Genomic DNA, 16077 nt, shown 5'->3' with positions numbered 1-16077 from the left:
AATTAAAATAGGGTGGATGAAGTGGAGAGGTGCATCCGGGGTCTTATGTGATTGGCGTATTCCATTAAAGCTTAAAGGAAAATTTTATAAGACCGTTGTTCAACCAGCTATGATGTATGGTGCAGAGTGTTGGGCTGTTAAAAAGAATCATATAGATAAACTCAGTGTAAGCAGAAATAAGGATGCTAAGATGGATGAGTGGCAAAACTAGGATGGATAAGATAAGAAATGATCATATAAGAGTTGGTCTGGGAGTTGCTCCCATAAGTGATAAGCTTCGAGAAAGTCGTTTGAGGTGGCACGGCCACATTCAACGAAGACCTATAAATGCCCCTGTATGGAAAAGTGATATAATCCATATTGAAGGAACTAGAAGAGCTAGGGGTAGACCTAAGATAACCTTAGGAGAAGTGGTGAGAAAGGATATGTGTAGCTTAGGCCTTGTATCTAGCATGGCCTCGAACAGAACTGATTGGAGGGCAAGAATCCATGTAGCCAACCCTATTTAGTTGGGACAAGGCTTGTTGTTGTTGAACACAATTATGAACTTCAAACTTAACCACATTAATGTCAAAAATCAAACTTCAAATTCAAAGTTTGAAAACCAAAATATCAAAACAAGTAAACAACTGTACAAGGCCTACTCAACCACATATCAAAAGTTTATGTTTCCAAATATTCAAATACATATCATAAAAATTCAAAAGAAATCATCGAATGATATAGGTGGCAATCTTTCTTCTTCTTGTTGTCTTGGAGAACTAGGCTAACTATATTGACTTCAAAGTCCTCCGTAACATCCATATCATCACACACAACTTTAACATCTATCATATCTCCTTCACCACCAATGAATCTCCAGCATCAACATCAACATCAGCTGCCCCACTCCTACTCCCGCTACCTCTATGAACACATGAATGTCACTGTCATGCTGGCTCCAGAAGTTAATGCTTTAGCCCTAGTTGGCCAATTGCCTTGAAGAATTGTGGATGCCCCGTTACCCTATCAATATCACTCCACCTAAGACCTTCATTGGGGTGCACTAGATTATTGCCACCATTGTCAACCATCCACTCGTTACTCCGATCCAATTCATTTAGCACGAGCAGATCATAATTTCTATTCCCTTCACGCAAAGCCTAAATCTCTTGTCAAGCCACCAATTGTATTAGCAGAGACAAGGTTATTCAAGCCTTGGTGTTCCAACCAATTCCCCCTTTTGGTGTGAATCTAAATTTGTACACATTAAAATCGTAACTAGAAAATAGTACGTTATTTTTAATACTTAGTAACAAGGATCAAGGAAAGTACTTAGTAATTACAAATTCAACCATGCTCCAATTGCGCTCAAAACCAAAAGATGAGCAGCATAGACCTAGTATGCATCTTGCAAGCTTCTTAAGATCAAGAAAGAAATTCTCTATGATTTCCAACAAGAAACTAAAAAGTAATAATGAAGAATTTAGAAGAAAAAAAATAATCAGACAAAGTTAAAAATAAAAAATAAAAATACATAATATAATACATAGGTTGTTATTTACTTAGACTCAAGATTGTCCTTTGCCTAATCGCCATATTTGAGGCAAAGGAAAGACAGCCTTCTCTGCAAGCTTCAGCTTGAGTACAAATCTTATCTTGCATGGTTGAATCTGGAATTAGCTTTTGCATGACTTCATTGAAAGCCATATGTGGCTCTATTATGACAACATTATCCCCCCATAGAATCTTTAAACTGGAAAAACATTCCAAGGCTAAGAAACAATGATACAAGGACGCTCCATCTAAGTCTCCCAACGCTTGTCAACAATGTTTATCACTTTCTTCCACAATTTTTCTTTGCCCCCAACGTTATTCTTTATAACTTGTTTTGTCTTTCTCATGATGACATAAATTTTAGGCAAAGCAGGCATGTCATCACCATCTACAACCTTTAAAAGAGTAAGAAGAGGCTCTTAAGCTCGAAAACAATCTTGTATTGCAATCCAAAATGTTGTAGAAAATATGGTTTCTTCTACTCTCTTCCCTACCTCTAGGTTTGTCAAAGGAGACTTCTTCGAATATTAAGAAATTAAAAGGACCCTCAAGGCATCCTTGTGTTAAAGCATACTCTCAATTGCCCAAACTAATGTTGCGAACCTTATTATACCAGCCCTTGCAAGTTCATGGCTATTTTGTCCTAAATCTCATTGACTTAAGAAGGCGACTGTGCCTATAGATGAATTTTGTCACATCCATTGCCTTAGCTATCACAATCTTATAAGATTTGATATTACCTACATCATCCGGCACAAGATCAAACCGATGGGCTGCACAAGGAGTCCAATAAAGCCTTTTACTCTTCTCCATCAATAACTTCCCAACAACTTTTCAATTGTCAGCATTTTTAATGCCTACTTGTATGACATTATTCTCCCCCCAATTTCCTCCACCTTGCTGTCCAACAGCTAAAACAAAATATTTGCATCTTTTATATATTTAGATTCTTCACCGGAACCCAAAAAGAAAGTTCCCTCAGAGAATTAACAAGGAAGTTGATCAAGTGTTTGCCTCTCTAGTCTGTCAAACTATTAAACATTATCGTACATCTATATTGCCTCCAATATTTATTTTTTTCTTCATTTCACAAACTTTCCCGGTCCCCGATTGTAGCAATGGCACACTTGGTTCATGAGAAGAAGGGGTGCATAACATGGCTTGCATTGAATAATAGATTTAACTATAGCCTCAAAACTCATTGATTTAGCTGCATTAAATGGAATTCTAGATTGGTAAAACCAATCTGCAATGGCATTATCCACTTTCTTCTTCTCTGGTAAAGGTCAACTCCAATTCTTTACTGTAGTCTTATAGGAACCCTTTCTATGCCTATCAACAACTACTTGTTCAGGGGTTCTTCTCACATGGGCATTCATATGGCCCTTTCTTGTGGTTGGACAACTTTTCTCTTCTTAGAAGTTGTCCCAAAACTTGGCACAAGTTTAATTGTAGACTGGGACCTACCATAACCAAAACCAGATCCAATTTCTTCAGCTTCAGCTCCATGTTGGTCTCCACCCGATGCCTCTTCTCCTTGATTATATTACACATCTTCTTCCCCTTTATCCTCATCTAATATTGTAGAGACTTTCTTCTTCGGCTAGCCCACAACGACTTCTAATATCTCTTTAGAAATCTCTAGAGTCACCTTAGGACACTTAGATATATCGCCAAACTCGCCCGCCAAATGTTGTTTCAATCTTTTTATCCCACTAGTGGTGTTTCTTTTGCAAAGGTTACACCTGACCAAGTTTTTGTTTGTGAGGTCTGCCCAGTATCCATATTTCCACCCAGAGTCCTTTGACTTTGCCCTCTTGTAGGGATCTTTCATGGCATCATATGCAGCGATACTTGTATATCCCCAATCCCAGCAAGTATAGGTCCACTACTAATGTCTTCCATTGATGAATAACGTAATAGTGAATACCAAAAATCATTTTGAACTCCTGATTAAGAAACCACTTGACAACTAACAACAAGCACTGCACAATCATCAAATACAATAACATTCAACCTAAAAAATATTTACAATCAGAGTATAGATGGTAAAAATAATTATCATCAAATATTGCAGCATATATGGCAAACTAGACATACAATTCTTTTCCCATAAATAAATAAATAAGATTACAAACATGATAAAAAGACTAGGGAACTCGAATTCAGCAACTCCAATTGAATATTAGAAAGGAAATAATCTCTGAGAAGTTCAATAGTACCCAACAAAAAGAGAGAGAGAAAAAGAATGACAGGTAATGAAAGAGAAAAAAGAAAGAATAAGTGGAAACTGTAAAGACGACCAAAGATTTCAGAATACTAGAGTCTACTTCACTAATATAGCAAAACTTATACAGTAATTATACAACAAAATGTATACACTAATACAGCAGGACTTGTACAGTAATACAACAGAATTTATACACTAATACAACAGAATTTATACATTAATATAGCAGGAATTATACAGCAATACAACGGAATTTACACACTAATACAGCAGAATTTTGTCAAAGCACCCAAAAAATCTTCTATAAATTCTACTGACAATATGTTAGTAACCACTAAGCAGTAACAGCAATTGAAGAAATAGTCACACACCATGGAGTTGCAAACCCTTATTTTTCTTTGGGAGGGGGATCGTTTCTTAAGAAGAAGAGGCTGCCAAAGATGGTCGCTGTAACACCTGCGAGTGTACCAGCCTACTAGTCAGATACAGAGTTATAAAAAAAAAAGGGGGGGGCATCACCGGAGAGGAAAGAGAAGGAGACTTACCTATGGTTGGGAAGACGACTGTCGGAGATGGCCGTTGCAACTCATGCGAGTGTAGCGGCATGTAAGTAAAAGAGTTTTTTTTTTAAAAATAACATCGCAGAAGAGGAAAGGAGAGGAAAGAAGAGGAAAGAAGAGGAGACTTATCTTTGGTTGGGAAGAAGTCTGCCAAAGAATGCCGCTGGTTCAAGCCATGGTGAGGGTTTTTCTCATGAGAAGCAATTCCTGTCATCATGAAGAAGGGTTCTCTTGCGATTTAGTAGGGTTAAGTTGTGTTTTGTCCTTCTTTCTTAATAACGTAAGTTGATACTTGATCCTATGTAGCACTAATTAGAATTTTAATGTACTTGCAACCAATAGAGTTATCTATTAGAATCAAGTAGGATACAAGCCTCACTTTAATATATTTATATAAAACAATTTAGGGGAAAAAAGGTGGACGCTTGACTGCCAAGGCGTCCATAGCGCCCGCCTAGACGCTTAGGTGACACCTTGGGCAACAAAGTGCTCACTTCATTGAGCTCGCATAAAGCAAGTGTCAGGCAGCACTCTTGAACACTAGCCCGAACACATATGGTTCACAGTCCCAAAACAGCCCCTTTTTATCCTCTATCTTCTTTCTTCATACTCTCTTTGTTTGATACAGCCCTAAATTGAAGAAGTTCAAGTAAGGCCAACTTTTAGGATCTTAACCTAAAAGGTTTAGGATTATAAGATTTTGGGAAATTTAATTAGGATACATAAGAACATGGGTTATTGTGGTTGGATAGTTTTGGAGAGATTTAGAGTAATGGGGTACATGGATGGATAGGTTCTTGAGATTTGGGATGAAAAGTTATTGGAATAGGAAAAAACTTGGAGAAAAATTAGGTAATGGTATATAAGGTCATCCTTAAGAGTTTGGGACCATTCTAATGGTTATACTGGTGTAGATCGAAATTCAAATTTTGGATTTTTTGGGGAGCCTAAAAATTCAAGAAAGGCTTAGAATATTGGATTTTGGATGGTATTCATGTATACTCTTGATTGGGAGGGGGGTGATAGGTATAGGCTTTGGGATGCATGTCTAATGGATTGTAATGGTTAGTCTAGGTTGGAGATAGGTTTTAACATCTAGGGTTTAAGGAAAACAAAAATAGAAGGGGGGGGGCAAGGAAACTTAGGGTTGGAAAATTTCAGAAGGTTGGAACATTATTAGAAGAAGAATTGGGGTTGGGAATAATTCAATTTATTGAATAGCAACCTGAAAGATAGAAGGAATTCTTGGGATAGAAAAGAGAATAAATCAAAGAAAGGAATAGTGTCCCGTGTGCAGTACAAAACACCACAAAAACTCTGATAAAGTCATATTCATTAACCAAATTATCTCTAATTGATGGAGGGTGCATTACATAAATATAGACCTTCAGAAATTCCTGATCTGACTCAAGAAAAGGACTCCTAAACACTCCAAAAGACTCAAAAAGGTAAATACAATCAAAACAGAATTCTATTTGACGATTAAGTATCCTAATAAAATCATAGTTGTCAAGGTCTAGGCATTGCTCGGGAGTGTTGGACAACACTCGCCTTATGTGAGCTCAATAAAGCAGGTTCCCAAGGCATCACCTAGGTGTCCAGGTGGGGCACCTTGGATGCCTTTGCAGCCAAGCATCCGCCTTTTATTTTATTTTATTTTATAAATTTTTTATATAATTATACCAAATCAAGAGCTGATGTTTATCGTCCCACTTGATTCTAATCTAGATAAAGAGCTCCTCAAGAAGGAAACCTTCACCGTGGCTTGAACCAATAGCAATCTCCAGCAGTCTTCTTCTCAACCAAAGGTAAGCCTCCTTCTCTTTCCTCTCCAACGATGCTTCTTTTTTCTTTTTTTAAAGCCACTACACTCGCAGGAGTTGCAGCAGCCATCTCTAGGATCCCCAGCCACTCTCAAGCAGCCTCTTTTCTTCTCAACCAACAATTCCGCCTCCCCCCCCCCCAAAAAAAAAAAAAAAAAGTTTGCAACTCCCAATGTATGACTATTTCTTCAATTGTTGTTATTCTGTTAAAAATAACAAACATATTACATATATGATGAAATATTTGAATGCCAGTAGAATTTATATACGACCTTTCAGATGCTTTGACAAAATTCTGCTGTATTACTATATAAATCATGTTGTATTGATGTATAAATTCTGTTGTATTACTGAATAAATCATGTTGTATCAGCATAAAAATTATGTTGTATTATTGTATAAATCCTATTGTGTTAGTGTATAAATTCTATTGTATTATAGTATACATTCTGTTGTAATAATGTATAAATCATGTTGTACTAGTGTATGAGTGGTATTCCTATTCAGACTCATTAATGGAAAAAATTACTACTGGACCTACACCTACAGGGACTGGGGAAGGGGATAATACAAATACTGCAGCATATGATCTAAAGAAAGATCCCAAGAGGAGGAAGAAATTAAAGGACCCTGGATGGAACTATGGTTTACTAGTCAGACCTCACAAACAAAAACTTGGTCGGCTATAACCTTTGCAACAGAGATACCACTAGCGGGAAAGAAAGACAAACAACATTTGGCGGGTGGGTTTGGTGAGGTATCCAAGTGTCCTAAGGTGACTCCAGAGATTTCTAGGGAGATTTTAGAAGCCATTGTGGGCAAGCAGAAGAAGGGATCTACAATATTAGATGAGGATAAAGAGGAAGAAAATGAATATTCTAATCAAGAAGAGGCATCGAGTGGAAACCAACATGAAGCTAGAGTTGAAAAGATCGGATTTGGTTCTGGTCTTGGTAGGTCTCACTATTCAATTAAACTTGTGCCAAGTTCTAGGACAGCTTCTAAGAAGAGAAAAGTTGTCCAACAAGAAGTAAAGGGTCCCATGGATGCCCATATGAGAAGAACCCGTGAACAAGTAGTTGTTGATAGGCATAGAAAGGGTTCCTATCAAACTACAACAGAGCATCTGAGTCGACATCTGGCAGAGAAGAAAGTGGATAATACAATGCATGTTGGTTTTATCAATCTAGACTCCCATTCAATGCAGCTAAATCAATGAGTTTTGAGATTATCGTTGAATCCATTACTCAGTATGGGCCATGTTATCCACCCTTCTTATCATGAACTAAGTGTGCCACTGTTGCAGACAGCGAGTGAGGAAGTCCATGAAATGAAGAGAAAACATAAAGAATATTGAAGGCAATATAGATGTACTCACATGTTTGATAGTTGGACAAACCAAAGAGGCAGGCACATAATCAACTTCCTTGTCAACTTCCACAGCCTTGGTTGAACTATAGGACTACAACAAGCAGGCCGCTGCTTACCTCTCTTCAGACGAGCTAGCTCTCGTTCTCTCTTCCTTGTTGAGCCGTCAACAGCTTTCGTCACAATTTGAAGACCGAAATGAGGGCTCTGATACCATAATGGCTTCATTGGTTACCTGTAACTGGTGTTCTCTGTATCTTCTTTCTTTCTTCCCTTATACCTGTAATGTCTTGGATGATTTAGTGGATTGGGTTCAGTCTTGAATCCCGGAGACGTAGGCATCTAATGCCGAACTCCGTCATCAAACCTCTCTCTCTCTCGTGTGAATTTCTTGTCTTGATTTGGTTACATACAGACTAGGGCAGGGTTATGCGATCACAGATTGGTACCAGAGCTTTGTGGTTTAAGCTTCTATGTTTCAAATTAGGTCTTGTATATTCTTTACATGCTAATTTGATTGTTAATCTCATACGGTTGTAGATTATTTCAATTGGATAATCTGATTTTTTTATTACATGCTTTCGCTGCCTCCTGTATATGTTCATCTGATTCGGTTCTCATGTTATGCCTTCTTATATGATCATATATGTTCTGTTATCATACTATGATATGATTATATGCTCATATGAATTCAGTTCCTATGCTATGACCTGATTATATGCACATATACTCTCGGCTCTCTTTGTATAATCTGATTTAAAATTGATGGAATGATAATCTATGTATGAGTAGAATAATTCTGAAATGGTTAATGATTGATTAATCACAGTTAGAGTTTGCTATTAATTTATACCAACTGCTGCCCTATGTTTTTGCTGTTAACATTTGACACAATACTTGGTCTGTATTGGTCTGATGTGTTAGCAATTTTGTGAATTAAGGCTGCTGGGATTGTATATAAATTTAGTCTATAAATTTGTGATTAATTAATACCTGATTATTATAATCCTTTTTTCAGAATTGTATATCAGTATTGTGAATCTTTTATTTTTGTATATACTGATTGGTGTATGAAACCAGCTCCAAAGTGGAGTTAAGCAAGAGATTTAGTCTACCAAGGGAGGGTACTCCTCCCAGTGTGGTTACCACAGGCTCTAGTAGAGCTGTAGGTCTAAGGGAGAAACCTAAGTACCTAAGTTTGGATACTCCTATGGGGGGTTCCAAGGTAGACATTGAGAAGTTTGATTGGACAGGTGACTTTGGGATATGCAAAAAAAATGTCAGAGCTTTAATGGCACAACAGAAACTCCTTAGATCAATAGATGACCCAGACACTTTCTTGGATAGCATTAATCCTTTGTTAAGGACTGAAGTGATGGAGTATGCAATAGGTTGCATGATCTGGAATGTCACTGATAGTGTAATCAGGTGTTTAGATGATGAGGATAATACCCCGTCAAGGTGTGGAATAAGCTTGAACAAATTTACCAGAAAAAGAATCTAGGTAATAAGATCTATCTAAAAGAAAAATTGTATGGGTTTAAAACGGACCCTACAATCAGTCTTGATAAGAACCTAGATGTGTTTAAGAAATTGATTCAAGACTTAGCCAGTACTTGGTAAAAGAGCAAATTTGAAGACCAAGATCTATCTATTATCCTGTTAAATTCCCTTCATAATGATTATCTTGTTGTTAAGAATTCAATTAAGTATGCTTGTCAAAACATTGCCCTGGAGCAATTGATTGATGCTCTAAAGAATAGGGAGTCAAAGTTGTTGGCTTCTGGAAAGACTTCAGGGAGTGGGGAAAATTTGTTTGTTAAGGGCAAGGGCACTTACAAACATGGGAAGTCCAAAGGGAAGGGTAAAGTGTATAACAATCATGAAAATAATGACAAGAACAATTATGGGAATAATAAGTCTAATTCTAGCACCAGGAGATGTTATTTTTGTAATAAAGTGGGTCATATTAAGAAATATTGTTTTGCATACAAGAGGAAACTGCAAGAAGGTGAGACATCTAACAATAATATGCTTAATTCCGGTGATGGTCAAGCAAATGTGTTTGAGGTCCTTTGATGACCTAGGTGTTTTTCGTGGTAGCATAGACCTTGTTTGAAGACCTGGTTATTTGGGTTTCCATTGGGTGCACACTTTGATTTATCCTATTTTGTTCCTTTGTTAAAGGGAGGTGGTCTATTTATTCTTTAAGGTGATACTTGTGAAGGGTTTATTTAATAAACGAAACAACTTTATCTTGGTTTTATTAATATTGGTAAGAATCTTTATGGTGAGAATTCTTCACCAATTATAATAGTGTTGGCATGTTAATATGTGTTGCTTTGTACCCATGGATGCTTATGAGGATACATGGAGAGTTTTGAAATGTTAGAGTGGTAATAGGTGGTGTGAGACTGTTTAGTACAGTTGGTTACACACAGAGAATCTTATTTCACTGGTAAGCATTAGGTGTAGGTGGGAGAGGTTTAGTCCAGAGCCAGTTAGTGGTGGAAGCTGTCAAGTGTTTGGAGAGGTTTAGTCTCCATGTTCAGCCTAGTTAAGCTGGTTTGACACAGGTGTTGTCAAGTGTTTGGAGAGTTTGGTCCAGTAGAGGGGTTTGTTCTCCATGTCAGATGGTCGGCTACACAAGAGTTGTCAAGAGGTGTGTCCTACATGTTGTTGGGGTACAGAGATTCAAGGGATATGGTGTCATCTTGTATGGTTTTGAGTGGGAGTAGCTATGGATTTATGGAGTTGTCGGTAAGATGACTGAAGTTGTTGGTTAGGTATGCTGGGGTAGACTTTGTGTTCTTGAGTCTAGCGAGGGAGTGTAAGTCATGAGTACCACCGGTTGGCACAGGGAGGATTGCTAGTTGTGACTTGTGTGTACTTGTAGTGAGTGGGTGAAGAGGCTGGTTTGAGTAGTGTTAATAGAGGGATGGATTTAGGAGTGTTATTGCCTTTTGGGTTTGTCTAGATTATTTTCATCGTTGGTTAAATGTAAGACTATAAGAGGTGGAGAGTTACCCCATATAAGGGTAATTGGATATTTGTGTCTTTCTTACTTTAATGTAGAAGAAAGAATGATTTGCAACTCTTTAGGCATAAAAGAATTTAAAATATGACGTTAATGAAGGGGAGAAACGGAGAATATAAGAGAGCGAGTTTTATATATGCAAGGGAGAGGCAGCACGGGATAGATGGGAATATGGTGGCATTGGGAAGTTTTTAAAATCAGAATTTAAAATGAAAGTATTTGGATCGTTAGGAATTTCCTAAGTTTTAGGATCTACTAGTTGAGGGGGAGAGATTTATGCTTATTTGTCATGTTTTATATATTTGAATTTTTTAAATCTCTCTTCTCTAGTGGTGGTTAAGTTCTCTTATGTATTATGTCATATGTTTTAGACTTGACTGGCAATATTGTAAGCATTTGTGTAGATTCATGGGCGGTTGGTATTGTCAATTATGTGGGATCCATGTTGTTCACCGTGATGTTTGTGAGGTTCGAATCTAGGTTGGTTTGGGTATCACCATGGATTTCTTGAAGTTTATACTAGTCTTTTATGGAGATTGTATACTTTGTTTTTCTTTTATCTATGGTGTGGTGATGTCCAGGTATGTCTTGTGTTTGTTTATCAGGTTTGCATATGTTGCAGTTTTAGGGAGATGCGCCCAAATTTTTATGACTCTTGTTGTTTGTCTGTATGAGATATATGCGGTGTGTGCATAGTACTCTTCATGGTTATATGAGAGTGTGAATCATGAGTTATTGATTAGGGTTTCTCACCAGTGCAGTTGTGCATGGTGTACGCATGAGTCCTTAGTGTTGCATAGTTAGTGCATGCTAGGTATTTTGCATATTTGTTATTGCTTTGTATGTGGTCTCTTGTTCTTTGTGTGCGGGACACTTGGATGATGATGGTTGTAACCGGCACAATAGTCATTTTAGATGACAAATTAAGGGGAGATTGTTGGGGGTAACGGACCATTCGCTTAAGTGGAATGAATGAACCGGTTGGTTCATGTTTGGTTCGAGTATGTATATGGGTCTTTGGCTTGGTTTAAGTCATATGTGCAAAATCAATTTGGGGCTTTCGTTCGTGATTTTCTAGGTTCTCGGAGCTTCATGGCGCGTCATGTTCAACCTCTACGGTAATGGCTCGGAGGATCTTGGAGGTTCAATGTTGGGGCTTTTGATCAGCAAGGTTAGAAGGATACTAGGTGGGAGTATTGGCTTCATTGGCCGAACAAGTGTTCCGTATCTTCTTTCTTTCTTCCCTTATACGCAATGTCTTGGATGATTTAGTGGATTGGGTTCAGCTTTGAATCCTAGAGACGAGGCATCTAATGCCAAACCGCCATCAAACCTCTCTCTCGGGGAATTCGCGATTCGGTACATACAGACTAGGGCATGGTTATGCGATCACAGATTAACCATGCCCTAGTCTGTATGTAACCGAATCAAGACAAGAAATTCACACACGAGAGAGGGAGGTTTGATGATGGAGTTCGGCATTAGATGCCTACATCTCCAGGATTCAAGACTGAACCCAATCCACTAAATCATCCAAGACATTACAGGTATAAGGGAAGAAAGAAAGAAGATACAGAGAACACTTGTTACAGGTAACCAATGAAGCCAATACTCCCACCTAGTATCCTTCTAACCTTGCTGATCAAAAGCCCCAACATTGAACCTCCAAGATCCTCCAAGAAGCCATTACCGTAGAAGGTTGAAGATGAACGTAGCCATGAAAGCTCCAGAGAAACCCAGAAAATCGCAGAACAGAAAAGCCCCAAATTAATTTTGCACATATGACTTAAACCAAGCCAAAGACCCATATACATAATCCTGAACCAAACATGAACCAACCTGTTCAATTACAATTCCACTTAAACAGGAATGGTCCAGATTACCCCCTAACAATCTCCCCCTTAATCTGGACATCTAAAAAATGGCTATAGTGAACTGGATTACAACCATCATCATCCAAGTGTACCTGCACACAAAGAATAAAGAGACCACAGTACAAAGCAAATAACAAATATGCAAATTACCTAGACATGCACTAACCATGCAACACTAAAGGACTCACTGATATACACCATGCAACAAACTGCACCAGGTAGAGAAACCCATAATCAATAATTCATGATTCACAACTCAATCATATAACCATGAAGAGTACACATGCACACACCAGGCATATATCTCACATAAGAGACAAACAGAACAAGAGTCAAAAAAATTTGGGCAGCATCTCCCCTAAAATTGCAACATATGCAAACCTCATAAACAAACACAAGACATACCTGGAGATCACCACACCCAATAGAAATGAAAAACAAAGTATACAATCTCCACAAAAGGTAATAACCCACCACAGAGACTTACTCATGCCAACCAAAGCATAATAAATATATAACTTAAACAAGTAAGACTTTAAACAAGAGACAACTATAAACTTCAAGAAATCCATGGTGATACCCAAAACCAACCTAGATTAACAGAACCTCACAAACATCAGCAGATGAACAACATGGATCTTGACATAATTGACAATGCCAAAACAGCCCATGATCTACACAAATGCTTACAATATAAGCCAAGTCAAGTCTAAAACATATCACATGATATATAAGAGACCTTAACAACTAGAGAAGAGAGATTTGAACAATTGAAATATAAAACATGACAAGTAAGCATAAATCTCTCCCCCTCAACCAGTAGATCCAAAAACTTAGAAAACTCCTAACAGATCCAACTACATCCATTTCAAATTTTGATTTTAAAACCTTCCCCAATGAATACAATCATGCAATCAATATGTAAACCACATACAGGCAAATATAAGACACAGAAAACGAAATGAGAAACTAGAGGCAACTGTCAACCTAAAATGCAAATACAATGCAAAAAACTCAAACATCAAGTCTTATATATCAATGCCAAGGGTATTCGAAACCACAACAGGATTCATTAACAAGTCATATTTTCAAATTCAGTTGTTAAAATGCCTAAAGAAGTTGCAAATCATTCTTTCTTCTACATTAAAGTAAAGAAATACAACAAATATCCAATTACCCATTAAAATAATGAAGAGAGTAACTCAGGATCGCAAACACTCTTATAGTCTTACATTTAACCAACAAGATGAAAATAATCTAGACAAACCCAAAAGGCAATAACACTCCTAAATCCATCACTGGTCTATTAACACAACTCAAACCAGGACCTCTTCACCCACTCACTACAAGTACGGACACAAGTCAACAACTAGACAAATCCAGGTCACCTAGAGTATAAACCAAACCAAAGATAAAAGAAGTAAACTCAATAAGACTTAACAATTTTGACCTACAAGACCAGACTCAAAGAACACATAAAGTCTAATTGCAAACAAGACATAACCTAACCAACGAAACTGGTGCAAGTCATCTTACCAGACAACTCCATAAATCTGACAATAGCTACTCCCACTCAAAACCATACAATCTGACAGACCATATCCCCTGAATCTCATGTGAACCCCAACAACATGTGAGGACACACCCTCTTGACAACTCCTGTGTCAAGACCAGCACCAATGCTGAACATGGAGAATAAACCCCTCCAACTGGAGACCAAACTCTCCAAACACTTGACAACACCTGTGTCAAAACCAGCATTAACGAGGCTGAACATGGAGACTATACCTCTCCAAACACTTGACAACACCTGTGCCAAAACCAGCACTAACTAGGCTGAACATGGAGACTATACCTCTCCAAACACCAGGGATACACCTAATGCTATACCAAGTGAAATAAGATTCTCATGTGTGTAACCAACTGTACTAAACAGTCTCAACACCAATGCAAATAAAAGCATCCATGAGAGTACAAAACAACAACAAATAATTAACATGCCAACACTATCATAATTGGTCAAGAATTCTCACACAATAAGGCATATCTTAACCAATATTAATAGAAAACCAGGCATAAAACATGTTGTCTCAAATTTATTAAATAAACTGACTCCTTACACAAGCATATCACCTTAAAGAATAAATAGACCACCTCCCTTTAACAAAGGAACAAAATAGGATAAATCAAAGTGTGCACCCAATGGAAACCCAAATAACCAGGTCTTCAAACAAGGTCTATGCTACCACGGAAAGCACCTAGGTCATCAAAGGACCTCAAACACATTTGCTTGACCATCACCAGAATTAAGCATATTATTGTTAGATGTCTCACCTTCTTGCAGTTTCCTCTTGTATGCAAAACAATATTTCTTAATATGACCCACTTTATTACAGAAATAACATCTCCTGGTGCTAGAATCAGACTTATTATTCCCATAATTGTTCTTGTCATTATTTTCATGATTGTCATACACTTTACCCTTCCCTTTGGACTTCCCATGTTTGTAAGTGCCCTTGCCCTTAACAAACAAATTTTCCCCACTCCCTGAAGTCTTTCCAGAAGCCAACAACTCTGACTCCCTATTCTTTAGAGCATCAATCAATTGCTCCAGGGCAATGTTTTGACAAGCATACTTAATTGAATTCTTAACAACAAGATAATCATTATGAAGGGAATTTAACAAGACAATAGATAGATCTTGGTCTTCAAATTTGCTCTTTTCCCCAGTACTGGCTAAGTCTTGAATTAACTTCTTAAACACATCTAGGTTCTTATCAAGACTGATTGTAAGGTTCATCTTAAACCCATACAATCTTTCTTTTAGCTTATTACCTAGATTCTTTTTCTGGTAAATTTGTTCAAGCTTATTCCACACCTTGACGGGGTATTATCCTCATCATCTAAACACCTGATTACACTATCAGTGACATTCCAGATCATGCAACCTATTGCATTCTCCATCACTTCAGTCCTTAACAAAGAATTAATGATATCCAAGAAAGTGTCTGAGTCATCTATTGATCTAAGGAGTTTCTGTTGTGCCATTAAAGCTCTGACATTTCTTTTGCATATCACAAAGTCACCTGTCCCATCAAACTTCTCAATGTCTACCTTGGAACCCCCCATAGGAGTATCCAAACTTAGGTACTTAGGTTACTCCCCTAGACCTACAGCTCTACTAGAGCCTGTGGTAACCACACTGGGAGGAGTACCCTCCCCTGGTAGACTAAATCTCTTGCTTAACTCCACTTTGGAGCTGGTTTCATACACCAATCAGTATATACAAAAATAAAAGATTCACAATACTGATATACAATTCTAAAAAAAGGATTATAATAATCAGGTATTAATTAATCACAAATTTATAGACTAAATTTATATACAATCCCAGAGGCCTTAATTCACAAAATTGCTAACACATCAGACCAATACAGACCAAGTATTGTGTCAAATGTTAACAGCAAAAACATAGGGCAGCAGTTGGTATAAATTAATAGCAAAATCTAACTGTGATTAATCAGTCATTAACCATCTCAGAATGATTCTACTCATACATAGATTATCATTCCATCAATTGAAATCAGATTATACAAAGAGAGCCGAGAGTATATGTGCATATAATCAGGTCATAGCACAGGAACTGAAT

General features: G+C 37.5%; 1 protein-coding gene across 3 annotated transcripts in view; it reads right to left on the bottom strand.

Annotated features, from left to right (window-relative positions):
• LOC149018807 (pumilio homolog 5-like) overlaps positions 1 to 16077 on the bottom strand; it is a 47936-nt gene that overhangs the window by 17953 nt on the left and 13906 nt on the right. Inside the window, exon 8 of one of the 3 annotated variants that reach the window (XM_089152941.1) lies at positions 4418 to 4533. The exons of the other annotated variants lie outside the window; for them this stretch is intronic. Within the exon in view, the coding sequence (XP_089009067.1) occupies positions 4495 to 4533 (39 nt within the window). The 3' untranslated portion in view covers positions 4418 to 4494. Of the gene's footprint in view, positions 1 to 4417; positions 4534 to 16077 lie in introns of those variants that run through there. 3 annotated transcript variants of the gene reach the window in all.

The sequence above is a fragment of the Hakea prostrata genome, chromosome 4 (genome assembly GCF_041222555.1).
Source record: "Hakea prostrata isolate BN-2017 chromosome 4, UWA_Hpros_2, whole genome shotgun sequence".
Taxonomy (NCBI): Eukaryota; Viridiplantae; Streptophyta; class Magnoliopsida; order Proteales; family Proteaceae; genus Hakea; species Hakea prostrata.
This window is presented reverse-complemented; position numbering and strand designations above follow the sequence as displayed.